The sequence below is a fragment of the Grus americana genome, chromosome 29, assembly GCF_028858705.1.
Source record: "Grus americana isolate bGruAme1 chromosome 29, bGruAme1.mat, whole genome shotgun sequence".
Classification (NCBI taxonomy): Eukaryota; Metazoa; Chordata; class Aves; order Gruiformes; family Gruidae; genus Grus; species Grus americana.
The window spans coordinates 1,861,031-1,884,274 of NC_072880.1; the positions used below are offsets into that span (position 1 = coordinate 1,861,031).

At 58.3% G+C, this 23,244-nt stretch overlaps 8 protein-coding genes across 8 annotated transcripts; 4 read left to right on the forward strand and 4 right to left on the reverse strand.

Annotated features, from left to right (window-relative positions):
• Nucleotides 1–1,792: 1,792 nt before the first annotated feature.
• On the reverse strand, nt 1,793–2,182 carry LOC129197727 (claw keratin-like). Its single transcript, XM_054806426.1, has one exon. The coding sequence runs from the start codon at nt 2,180–2,182 to the stop codon at nt 1,793–1,795; it is 390 nt and encodes a 129-aa protein (XP_054662401.1).
• Nucleotides 2,183–4,160: 1,978 nt separating this feature from the next.
• On the forward strand, nt 4,161–4,550 carry LOC129197731 (claw keratin-like). The gene has a single exon (XM_054806431.1). The coding sequence runs from the start codon at nt 4,161–4,163 to the stop codon at nt 4,548–4,550; it is 390 nt and encodes a 129-aa protein (XP_054662406.1).
• Nucleotides 4,551–6,966: 2,416 nt separating this feature from the next.
• On the reverse strand, nt 6,967–7,356 carry LOC129197728 (claw keratin-like). Its single transcript, XM_054806427.1, has one exon. The coding sequence runs from the start codon at nt 7,354–7,356 to the stop codon at nt 6,967–6,969; it is 390 nt and encodes a 129-aa protein (XP_054662402.1).
• Nucleotides 7,357–9,334: 1,978 nt separating this feature from the next.
• Nucleotides 9,335–9,724, forward strand: LOC129197736 (claw keratin-like). The gene has a single exon (XM_054806436.1). It carries the CDS (start codon nt 9,335–9,337, stop codon nt 9,722–9,724), a length of 390 nt encoding a protein of 129 aa, XP_054662411.1.
• Nucleotides 9,725–13,232: 3,508 nt separating this feature from the next.
• Nucleotides 13,233–13,622, reverse strand: LOC129197735 (claw keratin-like). Its single transcript, XM_054806435.1, has one exon. It carries the CDS (start codon nt 13,620–13,622, stop codon nt 13,233–13,235), a length of 390 nt encoding a protein of 129 aa, XP_054662410.1.
• A 1,972-nt stretch (nt 13,623–15,594) lies between these two features.
• On the forward strand, nt 15,595–15,984 carry LOC129197730 (claw keratin-like). The gene has a single exon (XM_054806429.1). The coding sequence runs from the start codon at nt 15,595–15,597 to the stop codon at nt 15,982–15,984; it is 390 nt and encodes a 129-aa protein (XP_054662404.1).
• A 2,416-nt stretch (nt 15,985–18,400) lies between these two features.
• LOC129197737 (claw keratin-like) lies at nt 18,401–18,790 on the reverse strand. The gene has a single exon (XM_054806437.1). The coding sequence runs from the start codon at nt 18,788–18,790 to the stop codon at nt 18,401–18,403; it is 390 nt and encodes a 129-aa protein (XP_054662412.1).
• A 1,972-nt stretch (nt 18,791–20,762) lies between these two features.
• Nucleotides 20,763–21,152, forward strand: LOC129197729 (claw keratin-like). The gene has a single exon (XM_054806428.1). It carries the CDS (start codon nt 20,763–20,765, stop codon nt 21,150–21,152), a length of 390 nt encoding a protein of 129 aa, XP_054662403.1.
• Nucleotides 21,153–23,244: the final 2,092 nt, after the last annotated feature.

Here is a 23,244-nt window from a genome sequence, read left to right on the forward strand (position 1 = left end):
CTGCAGCCCTTAAAGAGCTGTTGGGCCCCACACTGAGTTTCCTGCCCGCTCTGCCCATTCCCCACGGGCTGCCTACAGCCCCAGGGCTGCGGGGATTGCGATGCCAACAAAGTCACTCCAACGGCAAAGGCCCAGGTCAGAGCCTCTTGGGAGGCCATGGGTCAATAGGGGAGAGGGTGAGCAACCCCCAGCACATCCCCAGCTGCCATGCTTCCATCCCCACCACATTCCTGCACCCCTGCACCTTCTCTCGTTTTTCCTCCTGCGCTGAGGCAGAAGCCCTTCCTGGCATTCCCTCTGTCACACACCCACCGCATGGGGACACAGCTCTGCCCAGGAATGAGCCCACGGGCCAGTGCTCTCGACCAGACTTTGCCGGCCCTTTGGTGTTCTTCCTCGCACAGCAGCCCACAAAGAAGCCCACGCTGCCACACCGCCCCAGAGCACGCAGACGCAGCAGCCATGGTCACCAAAATCCCCTTCCACCACTGTGCCCTCAGCAGACATGCAGAGGACACCACGGGAGCCAGGACCTGGTGGATGGCTGAGAGTCAGTGCAGGGGGACCTGGCCAGATGCGGGGATGGGCAGAGATCGAATCATTCTGGAGGGGAAGAGAAGACCTGCAAACTTCCCTTCAGGCAATGGTAAAAACCAATCCCTTGTCTTGCCATTTGGCTGCCTGTTTTCCCACCCTCTGTGTTCACAATTGCGGATGACCCATCTTTCCTCGAGCTCCCCAGCAGTGACCAACATGCTGCCACACTGCCCTTCTGATACCTCTGGCCGGAACCGTCCCTGTCCAAGACCACCTTGCAGTGCCCAGATCACGCAGTCAGAAGATGCTTGGGGAAGGGAGGGACCTGAGGAAGGCAGGCAATCCAACCTCCTGCTCCAAGAGCGTTGTGCTTCATGTGCCTGGATGGCTACCCGTGGCCATTTCATGGCTCTGAAAGGAAACTTGGGAAGACCTGGCTGTGTCTCTGTCTCACCCCTTCCCAGTGGCCCCCACCTCGAGCTGGGCAGGGGGACATGGCCAGCGGCCCTGTCCATGCAGCGCTCGTCTCCCCGTGTCCCTGCACCTCCAAATGGGACTAGCAAGAAGCCAACGAAAGGGGGTAATGGCAGGCATGCTGGTTTTGCAGAGGATTTGGACGAGCTTCTGCCGGGCACCTAGGGCACTTTCACGTAACCAAAGAGGGCTTTGGGAAGGTATGGTGTTTATTGCTGACGGGAGACCAGAGGAAGCTCAGTGGGATGTGCTCTGCAAGACCCAGCTGGGACTGTCATCATCACTTGTATCCCACTGAGCAAACTGCCCAAATGCTCCAAGGGCACCACCCTGGGAGATTCAAGCAGTGCAGACCAACCCGCCCAGAGGCTTGGGGGAAGTTGGAAAGAAGAGGGAAGGATGAGGAAAAACCATGGGTCAGCATTGCGATGCAACACAGCTTTTATTGCAGTTTGAGGGGAGGAGGGAGATGGGAGAAGAGCAGAGTGCTGGTCGGGGGCAGCCCACGTCTCCTGGCAGCGGGCAGAGCGACAGCGAGCATCAGCCGTGCCGCAGGGACAGGCACCCAGTGCGGGTCTCTGTCATCAGGGGCAACGAGTGCTGAAGGGATGCTGAAGCGGGGCAGGAGGAAGGCAGAGCTGGGCCCCAAGCAGGCACGAGGTAGCCAAGCGCTGGAGCCCAGCAATGCCAAAGGGATGTCTTTCCTTCGGTGGCCGTGTCGGGATGTGCCAGGGGATTCTCCGGAGCTCTTCTTCATCAATGACCGGACCCAGTGTGAGGTTTAGCAGGGCCCACAGCTGCCACTGAGGTACCTGTGGCCTCGGGCCCAGCCGCCATATCCACAACCCCCAAAGGCTCCGTAGCCCCCATAAAGCCCATAGCCTCCATAGCCCCCAAGGCCTCCATAGCCCCCAAGGCCTCCATAGCCCCCAAAGCCTCCATAACTGCCACCGTAGCCCCCTGCAACGCTGGGCGCTCCCGCCGAGCCAACAACGCTGTGCTGCGGGAAGTTGCTGAGGATGGGCCCGGGGAAGGTGATCACCGAGGCCGGGGGCTGGATCACCACCGTGGAGTCGGGGCACTGCCGCACGCAGGGCTCGTTGACGGTGTTAGCCAGAGGGGCCGGGGCGGCCACCCCACAGGAAGGGACGCACAGGCTGGAGCAGGACATCCTTTGGTTCAGCAGGTAAAGCTGCAAGACAAGGCAGAGCTCTGGCTCAGTGCAAGGCCTGATCCCAAATCCCTCCTGCCTCTCCTTCACTTGGGACCTGTGTCCCAGGACGTGCTCTGCATCATCTCAGGCAGTCAGAGCAAAAACACGTTGCAGAGGTGAAATGCTGCTATAAACCCTTGCTCCCTCATGCTCCATGCGCCTGACTTGCCCACAGGAGTCAGGAAAACCTCCCTCTTCCAAAGCAGGTGGAAAATCCCCGAGCTCCCAAAGGACCTGAGCGCATTGGTGTCCTCAGGGCTTCGTACCAACAAGTCCAAATTTCCATCCTTTCCATAGCTCTGAAACAGCCCCATCGCATCCTACCTATGCGCTATGAAAGCGTGGTGGAGAAGACAGCAGGAGATCCCGTGAGAAAGCCACTGCTGAGGAAGGATAGAGGGACATAAGACTTGGACTTACCACGATGATCAGGAGAGTCAAGCGGAGGAAGCTGGATAGAGGGCTGTGAAGCCCTCAGCTCTTTTATACATGTCCCAGACCGCCCGGGGCATTGGCCGAGGGGGCGGTGACAAAAACCCCAGGTAATTATGAATTCAAGTGGACAAGCTTCATGACACAGATAGTGAGGCGAGACAATTATATGCCTTCTCAGTGGGGACACTGGCGTGCAAATGTGCCCTGGAGAAGAAAGAGGTGATGGGAGGGACAGACCGTGACACATCATTACATGAAAGGCATAGCGCTGCTGTAGCTGAACTCGCGGCACCAATAAACCCTGATCTGTCCCTAATCCCCCCACTTTGCTTACGCAGAGGAATCTTGGGCATCTTTCACAAGATTGCTGTGCTCAACTACGCCACACTCAGCAGCAGCCAAGCCGCGCACCCAGAGCCAGCGGTGCCCAGCGTGCCTGTGCCTGTGCCTGTGCCTGTGCTTGTGGGGAGCGTGGCCACGTGCCGCCTGGCTGCCTTTGCAGCTTGGCCAGCCTCTCCTGGCACAGCCCTCAATGCCCACCTGAGTTATCGAGTCCCTGCAGAGAGGGCTCAGGGAGGACCGAGGTCATACACATGAGTCTGAAGGAGCTGACGGTGACTTGGTACAGTTGCTGCTCTCCTGCTCTTCCATACACATCCCCCCTCTCAGAGGTCTCCTCTGCTCTATCCCACTGTCATGTCCATCAACCTCTCTACCAGCCTCCCTGTGCATTTGGGGTTCTGCCACACAAGGCACTCATCTCCTCTACTCTTTGCATTGCTGTCAAAATGGACCTAAAAATTCAAATATCCTCCGGAGTCTTGGAGGTCAGCAATTGATAGTGATGTCTGTGAACCCCAAGACTGTGAGATACGCAGCTGTTGCTGGCATTTGGGAATCACACCGTTTGTGTGGAATTGTTTCTATTTTTACCCAACCTCCCGGTACGTCTGTTTACCAGCCCGTAACAGAGAGGTAATGACAGGTATAATGGCTGTGCCACTTCGGCAAGATTCTCAGGTCTCTTCTACAAAGGCAAAATGGGGGATTAGGGACAGATCGGGATTTATTGACCGTGAGTTCAGCTACAACAATGCATTGTCTTACATGTAATGATGTGTCACGGTCTAGCCCTTCCATCACCCCTATAATCTCCAGGACACGTTTGTATGACAATGTCCCCAAAGAGGAGGCATGTAATTGCCTCGACTCACATGAAATCAGTATCATGAAGCTTGTACGCTGGATTTGATGATTCCCCGGGGTTTCCACCACCGCCCCCTCGGCCGATGCCTCGGGCAGCCTGGGACATGTATAAAAGAGCTGAGGGCTTCACAGCCCTCTATCCCGCTTCCTCTGCTTGACTCTCCTGATCAACAGGGTAAGTCCAGCTCTTGGAAGCCTCTTGGGGATCTCTCCCCGCCTCCCTTCATACAGCCCCTTCTTCGCACCTTTGCCTAATCCCTGGTGCATTTTCCAGGACTCTCTGCCTGCCTGAAAGATGTCCTGCTCCAGCCTGTGCGTCCCTTCCGGTGGGGTGGCCGCCCCGGCCCCTCTGGCTGACACCGTCAACGAGCCCTGCGTGCGGCAGTGCCCCGACTCCACGGTGGTGATCCAGCCCCCGGCCTCGGTGATCACCTTCCCCGGGCCCATCCTCAGCAACTTCCCGCAGCACAGCGTTGTTGGCTCGGCGGGAGCGCCCAGCGTTGCAGGGAGCTACGGTGGCAGTTATGGAGGCCGTGGCGGTTTTGGAGGCCTTGGGGGCTATGGAGGCCTTGGGGGCTATGGAGGCTATGGGCTTTATGGGGGCTACGGAGCCTTTGGGGGTTGTGGATATGGCGGCTGGGCCCGAGGCCACAGGTACCTCAGTGGCAGCTGTGGGCCCTGCTAAACCTCACACTGGGTCCGGTCATTGATGAAGAAGAGCTCCGGAGAATCCCCTGGCACATCCCGACACGGCCACCGAAGGAAAGACATCCCTTTGGCATTGCTGGGCTCCAGCGCTTGGCTACCTCGTGCCTGCTTGGGGCCCAGCTCTGCCTTCCTCCTGCCCCGCTTCAGCATCCCTTCAGCACTCATTGCCCCTGATGACAGAGACCCGCACTGGGTGCCTGTCCCTGCGGCACGGCTGATGCTCGCTGTCGCTCTGCCCGCTGCCAGGAGACGTGGGCTGCCCCCGACCAGCACTCTGCTCTTCTCCCATCTCCCTCCTCCCCTCAAACTGCAATAAAAGCTGTGTTGCACTGCAATGTCGACCCTTGGGTTGTCTTGATTCTTCCTCCATACCCAAATACCCCGACTGGCAGGCTGGGATCCCTAGTCCATCCCAGCCAGCTCTCACACAGGATGTTGTCAGGGGCTACTGCGGGAGCTGCCTCGCTCCCTCCTGTCTGCCCTTGGCAGCACGTCCCTCCACCAGATGGTCGTCTGCGGCCACGACCGTGCTCGTCCCCTTCTACAACAGCTTCTCCCTCTTGGGCCTCCCTGTCTTCTCCCCACTTTGGGCTCCTGCACCCTGCAGCCCTTAAAGAGCTGTTGGGCCCCACACTGAGTTTCCTGCCCGCTCTGCCCATTCCCCACGGGCTGCCTACAGCCCCAGGGCTGCGGGGATTGCGATGCCAACAAAGTCACTCCAACGGCAAAGGCCCAGGTCAGAGCCTCTTGGGAGGCCATGGGTCAATAGGGGAGAGGGTGAGCAACCCCCAGCACATCCCCAGCTGCCATGCTTCCATCCCCACCACATTCCTGCACCCCTGCACCTTCTCTCGTTTTTCCTCCTGCGCTGAGGCAGAAGCCCTTCCTGGCATTCCCTCTGTCACACACCCACCGCATGGGGACACAGCTCTGCCCAGGAATGAGCCCACGGGCCAGTGCTCTCGACCAGACTTTGCCGGCCCTTTGGTGTTCTTCCTCGCACAGCAGCCCACAAAGAAGCCCACGCTGCCACACCGCCCCAGAGCACGCAGACGCAGCAGCCATGGTCACCAAAATCCCCTTCCACCACTGTGCCCTCAGCAGACATGCAGAGGACACCACGGGAGCCAGGACCTGGTGGATGGCTGAGAGTCAGTGCAGGGGGACCTGGCCAGATGCGGGGATGGGCAGAGATCGAATCATTCTGGAGGGGAAGAGAAGACCTGCAAACTTCCCTTCAGGCAATGGTAAAAACCAATCCCTTGTCTTGCCATTTGGCTGCCTGTTTTCCCACCCTCTGTGTTCACAATTGCGGATGACCCATCTTTCCTCGAGCTCCCCAGCAGTGACCAACATGCTGCCACACTGCCCTTCTGATACCTCTGGCCGGAACCGTCCCTGTCCAAGACCACCTTGCAGTGCCCAGATCACGCAGTCAGAAGATGCTTGGGGAAGGGAGGGACCTGAGGAAGGCAGGCAATCCAACCTCCTGCTCCAAGAGCGTTGTGCTTCATGTGCCTGGATGGCTACCCGTGGCCATTTCATGGCTCTGAAAGGAAACTTGGGAAGACCTGGCTGTGTCTCTGTCTCACCCCTTCCCAGTGGCCCCCACCTCGAGCTGGGCAGGGGGACATGGCCAGCGGCCCTGTCCATGCAGCGCTCGTCTCCCCGTGTCCCTGCACCTCCAAATGGGACTAGCAAGAAGCCAACGAAAGGGGGTAATGGCAGGCATGCTGGTTTTGCAGAGGATTTGGACGAGCTTCTGCCGGGCACCTAGGGCACTTTCACGTAACCAAAGAGGGCTTTGGGAAGGTATGGTGTTTATTGCTGACGGGAGACCAGAGGAAGCTCAGTGGGATGTGCTCTGCAAGACCCAGCTGGGACTGTCATCATCACTTGTATCCCACTGAGCAAACTGCCCAAATGCTCCAAGGGCACCACCCTGGGAGATTCAAGCAGTGCAGACCAACCCGCCCAGAGGCTTGGGGGAAGTTGGAAAGAAGAGGGAAGGATGAGGAAAAACCATGGGTCAGCATTGCGATGCAACACAGCTTTTATTGCAGTTTGAGGGGAGGAGGGAGATGGGAGAAGAGCAGAGTGCTGGTCGGGGGCAGCCCACGTCTCCTGGCAGTGGGCAGAGCGACAGCGAGCATCAGCCGTGCCGCAGGGACAGGCACCTAGTGCGGGTCTCTGTCATCAGGGGCAATGAGCGCTGAAGGGATGCTGAAGCGGGGCAGGAGGAAGGCAGAGCTGGGCCCCAAGCAGGCACGAGGTAGCCAAGCGCTGGAGCCCAGCAATGCCAAAGGGATGTCTTTCCTTCGGTGGCCGTGTCGGGATGTGCCAGGGGATTCTCCGGAGCTCTTCTTCATCAATGACCGGACCCAGTGTGAGGTTTAGCAGGGCCCACAGCTGCCACTGAGGTACCTGTGGCCTCGGGCCCAGCCGCCATATCCACAACCCCCAAAGGCTCCGTAGCCCCCATAAAGCCCATAGCCTCCATAGCCCCCAAGGCCTCCATAGCCCCCAAGGCCTCCATAGCCCCCAAAGCCTCCATAACTGCCACCGTAGCCCCCTGCAACGCTGGGCGCTCCCGCCGAGCCAACAACGCTGTGCTGCGGGAAGTTGCTGAGGATGGGCCCGGGGAAGGTGATCACCGAGGCCGGGGGCTGGATCACCACCGTGGAGTCGGGGCACTGCCGCACGCAGGGCTCGTTGACGGTGTTAGCCAGAGGGGCCGGGGCGGCCACCCCACAGGAAGGGACGCACAGGCTGGAGCAGGACATCCTTTGGTTCAGCAGGTAAAGCTGCAAGACAAGGCAGAGCTCTGGCTCAGTGCAAGGCCTGATCCCAAATCCCTCCTGCCTCTCCTTCACTTGGGACCTGTGTCCCAGGACGTGCTCTGCATCATCTCAGGCAGTCAGAGCAAAAACACGTTGCAGAGGTGAAATGCTGCTATAAACCCTTGCTCCCTCATGCTCCATGCGCCTGACTTGCCCACAGGAGTCAGGAAAACCTCCCTCTTCCAAAGCAGGTGGAAAATCCCCGAGCTCCCAAAGGACCTGAGCGCATTGGTGTCCTCAGGGCTTCGTACCAACAAGTCCAAATTTCCATCCTTTCCATAGCTCTGAAACAGCCCCATCGCATCCTACCTATGCGCTATGAAAGCGTGGTGGAGAAGACAGCAGGAGATCCCGTGAGAAAGCCACTGCTGAGGAAGGATAGAGGGACATAAGACTTGGACTTACCACGATGATCAGGAGAGTCAAGCGGAGGAAGCTGGATAGAGGGCTGTGAAGCCCTCAGCTCTTTTATACATGTCCCAGGCTGCCCGGGGCATCGGCCGAGGGGGCGGTGACAAAAACCCCAGGTAATTATGAATTCAAGTGGACAAGCTTCATGACACAGATAGTGAGGCGAGACAATTATATGCCTTCTCAGTGGGGACACTGGCGTGCAAATGTGCCCTGGAGAAGAAAGAGGTGATGGGAGGGACAGACCGTGACACATCATTACATGAAAGGCATAGCACTGCTGTAGCTGAACTCGCGGCACCAATAAACCCTGATCTGTCCCTAATCCCCCCACTTTGCTTACGCAGAGGAATCTTGGGCATCTTTCACAAGATTGCTGTGCTCAACTACGCCACACTCAGCAGCAGCCAAGCCGCGCACCCAGAGCCAGCGGTGCCCAGCGTGCCTGTGCCTGTGCCTGTGCCTGTGCTTGTGGGGAGCGTGGCCACGTGCCGCCTGGCTGCCTTTGCAGCTTGGCCAGCCTCTCCTGGCACAGCCCTCAATGCCCACCTGAGTTATCGAGTCCCTGCAGAGAGGGCTCAGGGAGGACCGAGGTCATACACATGAGTCTGAAGGAGCTGACGGTGACTTGGTACAGTTGCTGCTCTCCTGCTCTTCCATACACATCCCCCCTCTCAGAGGTCTCCTCTGCTCTATCCCACTGTCATGTCCATCAACCTCTCTACCAGCCTCCCTGTGCATTTGGGGTTCTGCCACACAAGGCACTCATCTCCTCTACTCTTTGCATTGCTGTCAAAATGGACCTAAAAATTCAAATATCCTCCGGAGTCTTGGAGGTCAGCAATTGATAGTGATGTCTGTGAACCCCAAGACTGTGAGATACGCAGCTGTTGCTGGCATTTGGGAATCACACCGTTTGTGTGGAATTGTTTCTATTTTTACCCAACCTCCCGGTACGTCTGTTTACCAGCCCGTAACAGAGAGGTAATGACAGGTATAATGGCTGTGCCACTTCGGCAAGATTCTCAGGTCTCTTCTACAAAGGCAAAATGGGGGATTAGGGACAGATCGGGATTTATTGACCGTGAGTTCAGCTACAACAACGCATTGTCTTACATGTAATGATGTGTCACGGTCTAGCCCTTCCATCACCCCTATAATCTCCAGGACACGTTTGTATGACAATGTCCCCAAAGAGGAGGCATGTAATTGCCTCGACTCACATGAAATCAGTATCATGAAGCTTGTACGCTGGATTTGATGATTCCCCGGGGTTTCCACCACCGCCCCCTCGGCCGATGCCTCGGGCAGCCTGGGACATGTATAAAAGAGCTGAGGGCTTCACAGCCCTCTATCCCGCTTCCTCTGCTTGACTCTCCTGATCAACAGGGTAAGTCCAGCTCTTGGAAGCCTCTTGGGGATCTCTCCCTGCCTCCCTTCATACAGCCCCTTCTTCGCACCTTTGCCTAATCCCTGGTGCATTTTCCAGGACTCTCTGCCTGCCTGAAAGATGTCCTGCTCCAGCCTGTGCGTCCCTTCCGGTGGGGTGGCCGCCCCGGCCCCTCTGGCTGACACCGTCAACGAGCCCTGCGTGCGGCAGTGCCCCGACTCCACGGTGGTGATCCAGCCCCCGGCCTCGGTGATCACCTTCCCCGGGCCCATCCTCAGCAACTTCCCGCAGCACAGCGTTGTTGGCTCGGCGGGAGCGCCCAGCGTTGCAGGGAGCTACGGTGGCAGTTATGGAGGCCGTGGTGGTTTTGGAGGCCTTGGGGGCTATGGAGGCCTTGGGGGCTATGGAGGCTATGGGCTTTATGGGGGCTACGGAGCCTTTGGGGGTTGTGGATATGGCGGCTGGGCCCGAGGCCACAGGTACCTCAGTGGCAGCTGTGGGCCCTGCTAAACCTCACACTGGGTCCGGTCATTGATGAAGAAGAGCTCCGGAGAATCCCCTGGCACATCCCGACACGGCCACCGAAGGAAAGACATCCCTTTGGCATTGCTGGGCTCCAGCGCTTGGCTACCTCGTGCCTGCTTGGGGCTCAGCTCTGCCTTCCTCCTGCCCCGCTTCAGCATCCCTTCAGCACTCATTGCCCCTGATGACAGAGACCCGCACTGGGTGCCTGTCCCTGCGGCACGGCTGATGCTCGCTGTCGCTCTGCCCGCTGCCAGGAGACGTGGGCTGCCCCTGACCAGCACTCTGCTCTTCTCCCATCTCCCTCCTCCCCTCAAACTGCAATAAAAGCTGTGTTGCATCGCAATGCTGACCCATGGTTTTTCCTCATCCTTCCCTCTTCTTTCCAACTTCCCCCAAGCCTCTGGGCGGGTTGGTCTGCACTGCTTGAATCTCCCAGGGTGGTGCCCTTGGAGCATTTGGGCAGTTTGCTCAGTGGGATACAAGTGATGATGACAGTCCCAGCTGGGTCTTGCAGAGCACATCCCACTGAGCTTCCTCTGGTCTCCCGTCAGCAATAAACACCATACCTTCCCAAAGCCCTCTTTGGTTACGTGAAAGTGCCCTAGGTGCCCGGCAGAAGCTCGTCCAAATCCTCTGCAAAACCAGCATGCCTGCCATTACCCCCTTTCGTTGGCTTCTTGCTAGTCCCATTTGGAGGTGCAGGGACACGGGGAGACGAGCGCTGCATGGACAGGGCCGCTGGCCATGTCCCCCTGCCCAGCTCGAGGTGGGGGCCACTGGGAAGGGGTGAGACAGAGACACAGCCAGGTCTTCCCAAGTTTCCTTTCAGAGCCATGAAATGGCCACGGGTAGCCATCCAGGCACATGAAGCACAACGCTCTTGGAGCAGGAGGTTGGATTGCCTGCCTTCCTCAGGTCCCTCCCTTCCCCAAGCATCTTCTGACTGCGTGATCTGGGCACTGCAAGGTGGTCTTGGACAGGGACGGTTCTGGCCAGAGGTATCAGAAGGGCAGTGTGGCAGCATGTTGGTCACTGCTGGGGAGCTCGAGGAAAGATGGGTCATCCGCAATTGTGAACACAGAGGGTGGGAAAACAGGCAGCCAAATGGCAAGACAAGGGATTGGTTTTTACCATTGCCTGAAGGGAAGTTTGCAGGTCTTCTCTTCCCCTCCAGAATGATTCAATCTCTGCCCATCCCCGCATCTGGCCAGGTCCCCCTGCACTGACTCTCAGCCATCCACCAGGTCCTGGCTCCCGTGGTGTCCTCTGCATGTCTGCTGAGGGCACAGTGGTGGAAGGGCATTTTGGTGACCATGGCTGCTGCGTCTGCGTGCTCTGGGGCGGTGTGGCAGCGTGGGCTTCTTTGTGGGCTGCTGTGCGAGGAAGAACACCAAAGGGCCGGCAAAGTCTGGTCGAGAGCACTGGCCCGTGGGCTCATTCCTGGGCAGAGCTGTGTCCCCATGCGGTGGGTGTGTGACAGAGGGAATGCCAGGAAGGGCTTCTGCCTCAGCGCAGGAGGAAAAACGAGAGAAGGTGCAGGGGTGCAGGAATGTGGTGGGGATGGAAGCATGGCAGCTGGGGATGTGCTGGGGGTTGCTCACCCTCTCCCCTATTGACCCATGGCCTCCCAAGAGGCTCTGACCTGGGCCTTTGCCGTTGGAGTGACTTTGTTGGCATCGCAATCCCCGCAGCCCTGGGGCTGTAGGCAGCCCGTGGGGAATGGGCAGAGCGGGCAGGAAACTCAGTGTGGGGCCCAACAGCTCTTTTAGGGCTGCAGGGTGCAGGAGCCCAAAGTGGGGAGAAGACAGGGAGGCCCAAGAGGGAGAAGCTGTTGTAGAAGGGGACGAGCACGGTCGTGGCCGCAGACGACCATCTGGTGGAGGGACGTGCTGCCAAGGGCAGACAGGAGGGAGCGAGGCAGCTCCCGCAGTAGCCCCTGACAACGTCCTGTGTGAGAGCTGGCTGGGATGGACTAGGGATCTGTCGTGGTTTAGGCCCAGCCGGTAGCTGGGTGCCCCGCGGCCGCTCACTCACCCCTCCCCCAGCGGGATGGGAGAGGAGAAGTATAACAAAAGGCTTGGGTCGAGATAAGGACAGGAAGAGATCACTCGCTAACTACCGTCAGGAGCAAAACAGACTGAATGTAGAGAGGAGATTCATCTCATTTATTACTAGGCAAAACAGAGTAGAGCAATGAGAAAATACAATCAAGTCTTAAAACACCTCCCCCCACCCCTCCCATCTTCCCGGGCTCAACTTCGCTCCCGGCTTCAACCTCCTCCCCCCTCAGCAGCACAAGGGGGCAGGGAATGGGGGTTGCGGTCAGTTCAGCACACATTGTCTCTGCCGCTTCTTTGTCCTCAGAGGGAGGACTCCTCTCAACATTCCCCTGCTCCAACATGGAGTCTCTCCCATGGGCTACAGTCCTTCACGAACTGCTCCAGCGTAGTCTCTCCCACAGGGTGCAGACCTTCAGGAGCAGACTTCTCCAGCGTGGGGTCCCTCCCACAGGGTCACAAGTCCTGCCAGCAAACCTGCCCTGGCGTGGGCTCCCCTCTTCACGGGTCTACCGGTCCGGCCTGGAACTTGCTCCAGCGTGGGCTTCCCACGGGCCACAGCCTCCTTCAGGTGCCTCCACTTGCTCCAGCGTGGGGTCCTCCACGGGCTGCAGGTGGAATCTCTACACCCCCTCATCCTTCCTCCATGGGCTGCAGGGGACAGCCTGCCTCACCATGGTTTACACCACGGGCTGCAGGGGGATCTTTGCTCTGGTGTCTGGAGCGCCTCCTCCCCCTCCTTCCTCACTGACCTTGGTGTCTGCAGAGCTTCTTACATCTTCTCAATCCTCCCTCCGGTTGCAAAAGTTTCCTTTAACTCCTTTGTTTTCCTTCTTAAATATGTTATCACAGAGGCGCTGATTGGCTTGGCCTTGGCCAGGGGCGGATCCATCTTGGAGCCGGCTGGCATTGGCTCTATCAGACACAGGGGAAGCTTCTAGCAACTTCTCACAGAAGCCACCCCTGTAGCCCCTCCCACTACCAAAACGTTGCCACACAAAACGCAACACAGGATCCCAGCCTGCCAGTCGGGGTATTTGGGTATGGAGGAAGAATCAAGAAAACCCAAGGGTCGACATTGCAGTGCAACACAGCTTTTATTGCAGTTTGAGGGGAGGAGGGAGATGGGAGAAGAGCAGAGTGCTGGTCGGGGGCAGCCCACGTCTCCTGGCAGCGGGCAGAGCGACAGCGAGCATCAGCCGTGCCGCGGGGTCAGGCACCCAGTGCGGGTCTCTGTCATCAGGGGCAATGAGTGCTGAAGGGATGCTGAAGCGGGGCAGGAGGAAGGCAGAGCTGGGCCCCAAGCAGGCACGAGGTAGCCAAGCGCTGGAGCCCAGCAATGCCAAAGGGATGTCTTTCCTTCGGTGGCCGTGTCGGGATGTGCCAGGGGATTCTCCGGAGCTCTTCTTCATCAATGACCGGACCCAGTGTGAGGTTTAGCAGGGCCCACAGCTGCCACTGAGGTACCTGTGGCCTCGGGCCCAGCCGCCATATCCACAACCCCCAAAGGCTCCGTAGCCCCCATAAAGCCCATAGCCTCCATAGCCCCCAAGGCCTCCATAGCCCCCAAGGCCTCCAAAACCACCACGGCCTCCATAACTGCCACCGTAGCCCCCTGCAACGCTGGGCGCTCCCGCCGAGCCAACAACGCTGTGCTGTGGGAAGTTGCTGAGGATGGGCCCGGGGAAGGTGATCACCGAGGCCGGGGGCTGGATCACCACCGTGGAGTCGGGGCACTGCCGCACGCAGGGCTCGTTGACGGTGTCAGCCAGAGGGGCCGGGGCGGCCACCCCACCAGAAGGGACGCACAGGCTGGAGCAGGACATCTTTCAGGCAGGCAGAGAGTCCTGGAAAATGCACCAGGGATTAGGCAAAGGTGCGAAGAAGGGGCTGTATGAAGGGAGGCGGGGAGAGATCCCCAAGAGGCTTCCAAGAGCTGGACTTACCCTGTTGATCAGGAGAGTCAAGCAGAGGAAGCGGGATAGAGGGCTGTGAAGCCCTCAGCTCTTTTATACATGTCCCAGGCTGCCCGAGGCATCGGCCGAGGGGGCGGTGGTGGAAACCCCGGGGAATCATCAAATCCAGCGTACAAGCTTCATGATACTGATTTCATGTGAGTCGAGGCAATTATATGCCTCCTCTTTGGGGACATTGTCATACAAACGTGTCCTGGAGATTATAGGGGTGATGGAAGGGCTAGACCGTGACACATCATTACATGTAAGACAATGCGTTGTTGTAGCTGAACTCACGGTCAATAAATCCCGATCTGTCCCTAATCCCCCATTTTGCCTTTGTAGAAGAGACCTGAGAATCTTGCCGAAGTGGCACAGCCATTATACCTGTCATTACCTCTCTGTTACGGGCTGGTAAACAGACGTACCGGGAGGTTGGGTAAAAACAGAAACAATTCCACACAAACGGTGTGATTCCCAAATGCCAGCAACAGCTGCGTATCTCACAGTCTTGGGGTTCACAGACATCACTATCAATTGCTGACCTCCAAGACTCCGGAGGATATTTGAATTTTTAGGTCCATTTTGACAGCAATGCAAAGAGTAGAGGAGATGAGTGCCTTGTGTGGCAGAACCCCAAATGCACAGGGAGGCTGGTAGAGAGGTTGATGGACATGACAGTGGGATAGAGCAGAGGAGACCTCTGAGAGGGGGGATGTGTATGGAAGAGCAGGAGAGCAGCAACTGTACCAAGTCACCGTCAGCTCCTTCAGACTCATGTGTATGACCTCGGTCCTCCCTGAGCCCTCTCTGCAGGGACTCGATAACTCAGGTGGGCATTGAGGGCTGTGCCAGGAGAGGCTGGCCAAGCTGCAAAGGCAGCCAGGCGGCACGTGGCCACGCTCCCCACAAGCACAGGCACAGGCACAGGCACGCTGGGCACCGCTGGCTCTGGGTGCGCGGCTTGGCTGCTGCTGAGTGTGGCGTAGTTGAGCACAGCAATCTTGTGAAAGATGCCCAAGATTCCTCTGCGTAAGCAAAGTGGGGGGATTAGGGACAGATCAGGGTTTATTGGTGCCGCGAGTTCAGCTACAGCAGCGCTATGCCTTTCATGTAATGATGTGTCACGGTCTGTCCCTCCCATCACCTCTTTCTTCTCCAGGGCACATTTGCACGCCAGTGTCCCCACTGAGAAGGCATATAATTGTCTCGCCTCACTATCTGTGTCATGAAGCTTGTCCACTTGAATTCATAATTACCTGGGGTTTTTGTCACCGCCCCCTCGGCCAATGCCCCGGGCGGTCTGGGACATGTATAAAAGAGCTGAGGGCTTCACAGCCCTCTATCCAGCTTCCTCCGCTTGACTCTCCTGATCATCGTGGTAAGTCCAAGTCTTATGTCCCTCTATCCTTCCTCAGCAGTGGCTTTCTCACGGGATCTCCTGCTGTCTTCTCCACCACGCTTTCATAGCGCATAGGTAGGATGCGATGGGGCTGTTTCAGAGCTATGGAAAGGATGGAAATTTGGACTTGTTGGTACGAAGCCCTGAGGACACCAATGCGCTCAGGTCCTTTGGGAGCTCGGGGATTTTCCACCTGCTTTGGAAGAGGGAGGTTTTCCTGACTCCTGTGGGCAAGTCAGGCGCATGGAGCATGAGGGAGCAAGGGTTTATAGCAGCATTTCACCTCTGCAACGTGTTTTTGCTCTGACTGCCTGAGATGATGCAGAGCACGTCCTGGGACACAGGTCCCAAGTGAAGGAGAGGCAGGAGGGATTTGGGATCAGGCCTTGCACTGAGCCAGAGCTCTGCCTTGTCTTGCAGCTTTACCTGCTGAACCAAAGGATGTCCTGCTCCAGCCTGTGCGTCCCTTCCTGTGGGGTGGCCGCCCCGGCCCCTCTGGCTAACACCGTCAACGAGCCCTGCGTGCGGCAGTGCCCCGACTCCACGGTGGTGATCCAGCCCCCGGCCTCGGTGATCACCTTCCCCGGGCCCATCCTCAGCAACTTCCCGCAGCACAGCGTTGTTGGCTCGGCGGGAGTGCCCAGCGTTGCAGGGAGCTACGGTGGCAGTTATGGAGGCTTTGGGGGCTATGGAGGCCTTGGGGGCTATGGAGGCCTTGGGGGCTATGGAGGCTATGGGCTTTATGGGGGCTACGGAGCCTTTGGGGGTTGTGGATATGGCGGCTGGGCCCGAGGCCACAGGTACCTCAGTGGCAGCTGTGGGCCCTGCTAAACCTCACACTGGGTCCGGTCATTGATGAAGAAGAGCTCCGGAGAATCCCCTGGCACATCCCGACACGGCCACCGAAGGAAAGACATCCCTTTGGCATTGCTGGGCTCCAGCGCTTGGCTACCTCGTGCCTGCTTGGGGCCCAGCTCTGCCTTCCTCCTGCCCCGCTTCAGCATCCCTTCAGCACTCATTGCCCCTGATGACAGAGACCCGCACTGGGTGCCTGATCCCGCGGCACGGCTGATGCTCGCTGTCGCTCTGCCCGCTGCCAGGAGACGTGGGCTGCCCTCGACCAGCACTCTGCTCTTCTCCCATCTCCCTCCTCCCCTCAAACTGCAATAAAAGCTGTGTTGCATCGCAATGCTGACCCATGGTTTTTCCTCATCCTTCCCTCTTCTTTCCAACTTCCCCCAAGCCTCCGGGCGGGTTGGTCTGCACTGCTTGAATCTCCCAGGGTGGTGCCCTTGGAGCATTTGGGCAGTTTGCTCAGTGGGATACAAGTGATGATGACAGTCCCAGCTGGGTCTTGCAGAGCACATCCCACTGAGCTTCCTCTGGTCTCCCGTCAGCAATAAACACCATACCTTCCCAAAGCCCTCTTTGGTTACGTGAAAGTGCCCTAGGTGCCCGGCAGAAGCTCGTCCAAATCCTCTGCAAAACCAGCATGCCTGCCATTACCCCCTTTCGTTGGCTTCTTGCTAGTCCCATTTGGAGGTGCAGGGACACGGGGAGATGAGTGCTGCATGGACAGGGCCGCTGGCCATGTCCCCCTGCCCAGCTCGAGGTGGGGGCCACTGGGAAGGGGTGAGACAGAGACACAGCCAGGTCTTCCCAAGTTTCCTTTCAGAGCCATGAAATGGCCACGGGTAGCCATCCAGGCACATGAAGCACAACGCTCTTGGAGCAGGAGGTTGGATTGCCTGCCTTCCTCAGGTCCCTCCCTTCCCCAAGCATCTTCTGACTGCGTGATCTGGGCACTGCAAGGTGGTCTTGGACAGGGACGGTTCTGGCCAGAGGTATCAGAAAGGCAGTGTGGCAGCATGTTGGTCACTGCTGGGGAGCTCGAGGAAAGATGGGTCATCCGCAATTGTGAACACAGAGGGTGGGAAAACAGGCAGCCAAATGGCAAGACAAGGGATTGGTTTTTACCATTGCCTGAAGGGAAGTTTGCAGGTCTTCTCTTCCCCTCCAGAATGATTCGATCTCTGCCCATCCCCGCATCTGGCCAGGTCCCCCTGCACTGACTCTCAGCCATCCACCAGGTCCTGGCTCCCGTGGTGTCCTCTGCATGTCTGCTGAGGGCACAGTGGTGGAAGGGGATTTTGGTGACCATGGCTGCTGCGTCTGCGTGCTCTGGGGCGGTGTGGCAGCGTGGGCTTCTTTGTGGGCTGCTGTGCGAGGAAGAACACCAAAGGGCCGGCAAAGTCTGGTCGAGAGCACTGGCCCGTGGGCTCATTCCTGGGCAGAGCTGTGTCCCCATGCGGTGGGTGTGTGACAGAGGGAATGCCAGGAAGGGCTTCTGCCTCAGCGCAGGAGGAAAAACGAGAGAAGGTGCAGGGGTGCAGGAATGTGGTGGGGATGGAAGCATGGCAGCTGGGGATGTGCTGGGGGTTGCTCACCCTCTCCCCTATTGACCCATGGCCTCCCAAGAGGCTCTGACCTGGGCCTTTGCCGTTGGAGTGACTTTGTTGGCATCGCAATCCCCGCAGCCCTGGGGCTGTAGGCAGCCCGTGGGGAATGGGCAGAGCGGGCAGGAAACTCAGTGTGGGGCCCAACAGCTCTTTTAGGGCTGCAGGGTGCAGGAGCCCAAAGTGGGGAGAAGACAGGGAGGCCCAAGAGGGAGAAGCTGTTGTAGAAGGGGACGAGCACGGTCGTGGCCGCAGACGACCATCTGGTGGAGGGACGTGCTGCCAAGGGCAGACAGGAGGGAGCGAGGCAGCTCCCGCAGTAGCCCCTGACAACATCCTGTGTGAGAGCTGGCTGGGATGGACTAGGGATCCCAGCCTGCCAGTCGGGGTATTTGGGTATGGAGGAAGAATCAAGACAACCCAAGGGTCGACATTGCAGTGCAACACAGCTTTTATTGCAGTTTGAGGGGAGGAGGGAGATGGGAGAAGAGCAGAGTGCTGGTCGGGGGCAGCCCACGTCTCCTGGCAGCGGGCAGAGCGACAGCGAGCATCAGCCGTGCCGCGGGGTCAGGCACCCAGTGCGGGTCTCTGTCATCAGGGGCAATGAGTGCTGAAGGGATGCTGAAGCGGGGCAGGAGGAAGGCAGAGCTGGGCCCCAAGCAGGCACGAGGTAGCCAAGCGCTGGAGCCCAGCAATGCCAAAGGGATGTCTTTCCTTCGGTGGCCGTGTCGGGATGTGCCAGGGGATTCTCCGGAGCTCTTCTTCATCAATGACCGGACCCAGTGTGAGGTTTAGCAGGGCCCACAGCTGCCACTGAGGTACCTGTGGCCTCGGGCCCAGCCGCCATATCCACAACCCCCAAAGGCTCCGTAGCCCCCATAAAGCCCATAGCCTCCATAGCCCCCAAGGCCTCCATAGCCCCCAAGGCCTCCAAAACCACCACGGCCTCCATAACTGCCACCGTAGCTCCCTGCAACGCTGGGCGCTCCCGCCGAGCCAACAACGCTGTGCTGCGGGAAGTTGCTGAGGATGGGCCCGGGGAAGGTGATCACCGAGGCCGGGGGCTGGATCACCACCGTGGAGTCGGGGCACTGCCGCACGCAGGGCTCGTTGACGGTGTCAGCCAGAGGGGCCGGGGCGGCCACCCCACCGGAAGGGACGCACAGGCTGGAGCAGGACATCTTTCAGGCAGGCAGAGAGTCCTGGAAAATGCACCAGGGATTAGGCAAAGGTGCGAAGAAGGGGCTGTATGAAGGGAGGCGGGGAGAGATCCCCAAGAGGCTTCCAAGAGCTGGACTTACCCTGTTGATCAGGAGAGTCAAGCAGAGGAAGCGGGATAGAGGGCTGTGAAGCCCTCAGCTCTTTTATACATGTCCCAGGCTGCCCGAGGCATCGGCCGAGGGGGCGGTGGTGGAAACCCCGGGGAATCATCAAATCCAGCGTACAAGCTTCATGATACTGATTTCATGTGAGTCGAGGCAATTATATGCCTCCTCTTTGGGGACATTGTCATACAAACGTGTCCTGGAGATTATAGGGGTGATGGAAGGGCTAGACCGTGACACATCATTACATGTAAGACAATGCGTTGTTGTAGCTGAACTCACGGTCAATAAATCCCGATCTGTCCCTAATCCCCCATTTTGCCTTTGTAGAAGAGACCTGAGAATCTTGCCGAAGTGGCACAGCCATTATACCTGTCATTACCTCTCTGTTACGGGCTGGTAAACAGACGTACCGGGAGGTTGGGTAAAAATAGAAACAATTCCACACAAACGGTGTGATTCCCAAATGCCAGCAACAGCTGCGTATCTCACAGTCTTGGGGTTCACAGACATCACTATCAATTGCTGACCTCCAAGACTCTGGAGGATATTTGAATTTTTAGGTCCATTTTGACAGCAATGCAAAGAGTAGAGGAGATGAGTGCCTTGTGTGGCAGAACCCCAAATGCACAGGGAGGCTGGTAGAGAGGTTGATGGACATGACAGTGGGATAGAGCAGAGGAGACCTCTGAGAGGGGGGATGTGTATGGAAGAGCAGGAGAGCAGCAACTGTACCAAGTCACCGTCAGCTCCTTCAGACTCATGTGTATGACCTCGGTCCTCCCTGAGCCCTCTCTGCAGGGACTCGATAACTCAGGTGGGCATTGAGGGCTGTGCCAGGAGAGGCTGGCCAAGCTGCAAAGGCAGCCAGGCGGCACGTGGCCACGCTCCCCACAAGCACAGGCACAGGCACAGGCACGCTGGGCACCGCTGGCTCTGGGTGCGCGGCTTGGCTGCTGCTGAGTGTGGCGTAGTTGAGCACAGCAATCTTGTGAAAGATGCCCAAGATTCCTCTGCGTAAGCAAAGTGGGGGGATTAGGGACAGATCAGGGTTTATTGGTGCCGCGAGTTCAGCTACAGCAGTGCTATGCCTTTCATGTAATGATGTGTCACGGTCTGTCCCTCCCATCACCTCTTTCTTCTCCAGGGCACATTTGCACGCCAGTGTCCCCACTGAGAAGGCATATAATTGTCTCGCCTCACTATCTGTGTCATGAAGCTTGTCCACTTGAATTCATAATTACCTGGGGTTTTTGTCACCGCCCCCTCGGCCAATGCCCCGGGCGGTCTGGGACATGTATAAAAGAGCTGAGGGCTTCACAGCCCTCTATCCAGCTTCCTCCGCTTGACTCTCCTGATCATCGTGGTAAGTCCAAGTCTTATGTCCCTCTATCCTTCCTCAGCAGTGGCTTTCTCACGGGATCTCCTGCTGTCTTCTCCACCACGCTTTCATAGCGCATAGGTAGGATGCGATGGGGCTGTTTCAGAGCTATGGAAAGGATGGAAATTTGGACTTGTTGGTACGAAGCCCTGAGGACACCAATGCGCTCAGGTCCTTTGGGAGCTCGGGGATTTTCCACCTGCTTTGGAAGAGGGAGGTTTTCCTGACTCCTGTGGGCAAGTCAGGCGCATGGAGCATGAGGGAGCAAGGGTTTATAGCAGCATTTCACCTCTGCAACGTGTTTTTGCTCTGACTGCCTGAGATGATGCAGAGCACGTCCTGGGACACAGGTCCCAAGTGAAGGAGAGGCAGGAGGGATTTGGGATCAGGCCTTGCACTGAGCCAGAGCTCTGCCTTGTCTTGCAGCTTTACCTGCTGAACCAAAGGATGTCCTGCTCCAGCCTGTGCGTCCCTTCCTGTGGGGTGGCCGCCCCGGCCCCTCTGGCTAACACCGTCAACGAGCCCTGCGTGCGGCAGTGCCCCGACTCCACGGTGGTGATCCAGCCCCCGGCCTCGGTGATCACCTTCCCCGGGCCCATCCTCAGCAACTTCCCGCAGCACAGCGTTGTTGGCTCGGCGGGAGCGCCCAGCGTTGCAGGGGGCTACGGTGGCAGTTATGGAGGCTTTGGGGGCTATGGAGGCCTTGGGGGCTATGGAGGCCTTGGGGGCTATGGAGGCTATGGGCTTTATGGGGGCTACGGAGCCTTTGGGGGTTGTGGATATGGCGGCTGGGCCCGAGGCCACAGGTACCTCAGTGGCAGCTGTGGGCCCTGCTAAACCTCACACTGGGTCCGGTCATTGATGAAGAAGAGCTCCGGAGAATCCCCTGGCACATCCCGACACGGCCACCGAAGGAAAGACATCCCTTTGGCATTGCTGGGCTCCAGCGCTTGGCTACCTCGTGCCTGCTTGGGGCCCAGCTCTGCCTTCCTCCTGCCCCGCTTCAGCATCCCTTCAGCACTCGTTGCCCCTGATGACAGAGACCCGCACTGGGTGCCTGTCCCTGCGGCACGGCTGATGCTCGCTGTCGCTCTGCCCGCTGCCAGGAGACGTGGGCTGCCCCCGACCAGCACTCTGCTCTTCTCCCATCTCCCTCCTCCCCTCAAACTGCAATAAAAGCTGTGTTGCATCGCAATGCTGACCCATGGTTTTTCCTCATCCTTCCCTCTTCTTTCCAACTTCCCCCAAGCCTCCGGGCGGGTTGGTCTGCACTGCTTGAATCTCCCAGGGTGGTGCCCTTGGAGCATTTGGGCAGTTTGCTCAGTGGGATACAAGTGATGATGACAGTCCCAGCTGGGTCTTGCAGAGCACATCCCACTGAGCTTCCTCTGGTCTCCCGTCAGCAATAAACACCATACCTTCCCAAAGCCCTCTTTGGTTACGTGAAAGTGCCCTAGGTGCCCGGCAGAAGCTCGTCCAAATCCTCTGCAAAACCAGCATGCCTGCCATTACCCCCTTTCATTGGCTTCTTGCTAGTCCCATTTGGAGGTGCAGGGACACGGGGAGATGAGTGCTGCATGGACAGGGCCGCTGGCCATGTCCCCCTGCCCAGCTCGAGGTGGGGGCCACTGGGAAGGGGTGAGACAGAGACACAGCCAGGTCTTCCCAAGTTTCCTTTCAGAGCCATGAAATGGCCACGGGTAGCCATCCAGGCACATGAAGCACAACGCTCTTGGAGCAGGAGGTTGGATTGCCTGCCTTCCTCAGGTCCCTCCCTTCCCCAAGCATCTTCTGACTGCGTGATCTGGGCACTGCAAGGTGGTCTTGGACAGGGACGGTTCCGGCCAGAGGTATCAGAAAGGCAGTGTGGCAGCATGTTGGTCACTGCTGGGGAGCTCGAGGAAAGATGGGTCATCCGCAATTGTGAACACAGAGGGTGGGAAAACAGGCAGCCAAATGGCAAGACAAGGGATTGGTTTTTACCATTGCCTGAAGGGAAGTTTGCAGGTCTTCTCTTCCCCTCCAGAATGATTCAATCTCTGCCCATCCCCGCATCTGGCCAGGTCCCCCTGCACTGACTCTCAGCCATCCACCAGGTCCTGGCTCCCGTGGTGTCCTCTGCATGTCTGCTGAGGGCACAGTGGTGGAAGGGCATTTTGGTGACCATGGCTGCTGCGTCTGCGTGCTCTGGGGCGGTGTGGCAGCGTGGGCTTCTTTGTGGGCTGCTGTGCGAGGAAGAACACCAAAGGGCCGGCAAAGTCTGGTCGAGAGCACTGGCCCGTGGGCTCATTCCTGGGCAGAGCTGTGTCCCCATGCGGTGGGTGTGTGACAGAGGGAATGCCAGGAAGGGCTTCTGCCTCAGCGCAGGAGGAAAAACGAGAGAAGGTGCAGGGGTGCAGGAATGTGGTGGGGATGGAAGCATGGCAGCTGGGGATGTGCTGGGGGTTGCTCACCCTCTCCCCTATTGACCCATGGCCTCCCAAGAGGCTCTGACCTGGGCCTTTGCCGTTGGAGTGACTTTGTTGGCATCGCAATCCCCGCAGCCCTGGGGCTGTAGGCAGCCCGTGGGGAATGGGCAGAGCGGGCAGGAAACTCAGTGTGGGGCCCAACAGCTCTTTTAGGGCTGCAGGGTGCAGGAGCCCAAAGTGGGGAGAAGACAGGGAGGCCCAAGAGGGAGAAGCTGTTGTAGAAGGGGACGAGCACGGTCGTGGCCGCAGACGACCATCTGGTGGAGGGACGTGCTGCCAAGGGCAGACAGGAGGGAGCGAGGCAGCTCCCGCAGTAGCCCCTGACAACGTCCTGTGTGAGAGCTGGCTGGGATGGACTAGGGATCCCAGCCTGCCAGTCGGGGTATTTGGGTATGGAGGAAGAATCAAGACAACCCAAGGGTCGACATTGCAGTGCAACACAGCTTTTATTGCAGTTTGAG

Coding starts and splice junctions, on each gene's coding strand:
- LOC129197736 (XM_054806436.1), top strand. CDS start 9,335: ATGTCCTGCTCCAGCCTGTGCGTCCCTTCCGGTGGGGTGGCCGCCCCG.
- LOC129197737 (XM_054806437.1), bottom strand. CDS start 18,790: ATGTCCTGCTCCAGCCTGTGCGTCCCTTCCGGTGGGGTGGCCGCCCCG.
- LOC129197735 (XM_054806435.1), bottom strand. CDS start 13,622: ATGTCCTGCTCCAGCCTGTGCGTCCCTTCTGGTGGGGTGGCCGCCCCG.
- LOC129197731 (XM_054806431.1), top strand. CDS start 4,161: ATGTCCTGCTCCAGCCTGTGCGTCCCTTCCGGTGGGGTGGCCGCCCCG.
- LOC129197728 (XM_054806427.1), bottom strand. CDS start 7,356: ATGTCCTGCTCCAGCCTGTGCGTCCCTTCCTGTGGGGTGGCCGCCCCG.
- LOC129197730 (XM_054806429.1), top strand. CDS start 15,595: ATGTCCTGCTCCAGCCTGTGCGTCCCTTCCTGTGGGGTGGCCGCCCCG.
- LOC129197727 (XM_054806426.1), bottom strand. CDS start 2,182: ATGTCCTGCTCCAGCCTGTGCGTCCCTTCCTGTGGGGTGGCCGCCCCG.
- LOC129197729 (XM_054806428.1), top strand. CDS start 20,763: ATGTCCTGCTCCAGCCTGTGCGTCCCTTCCTGTGGGGTGGCCGCCCCG.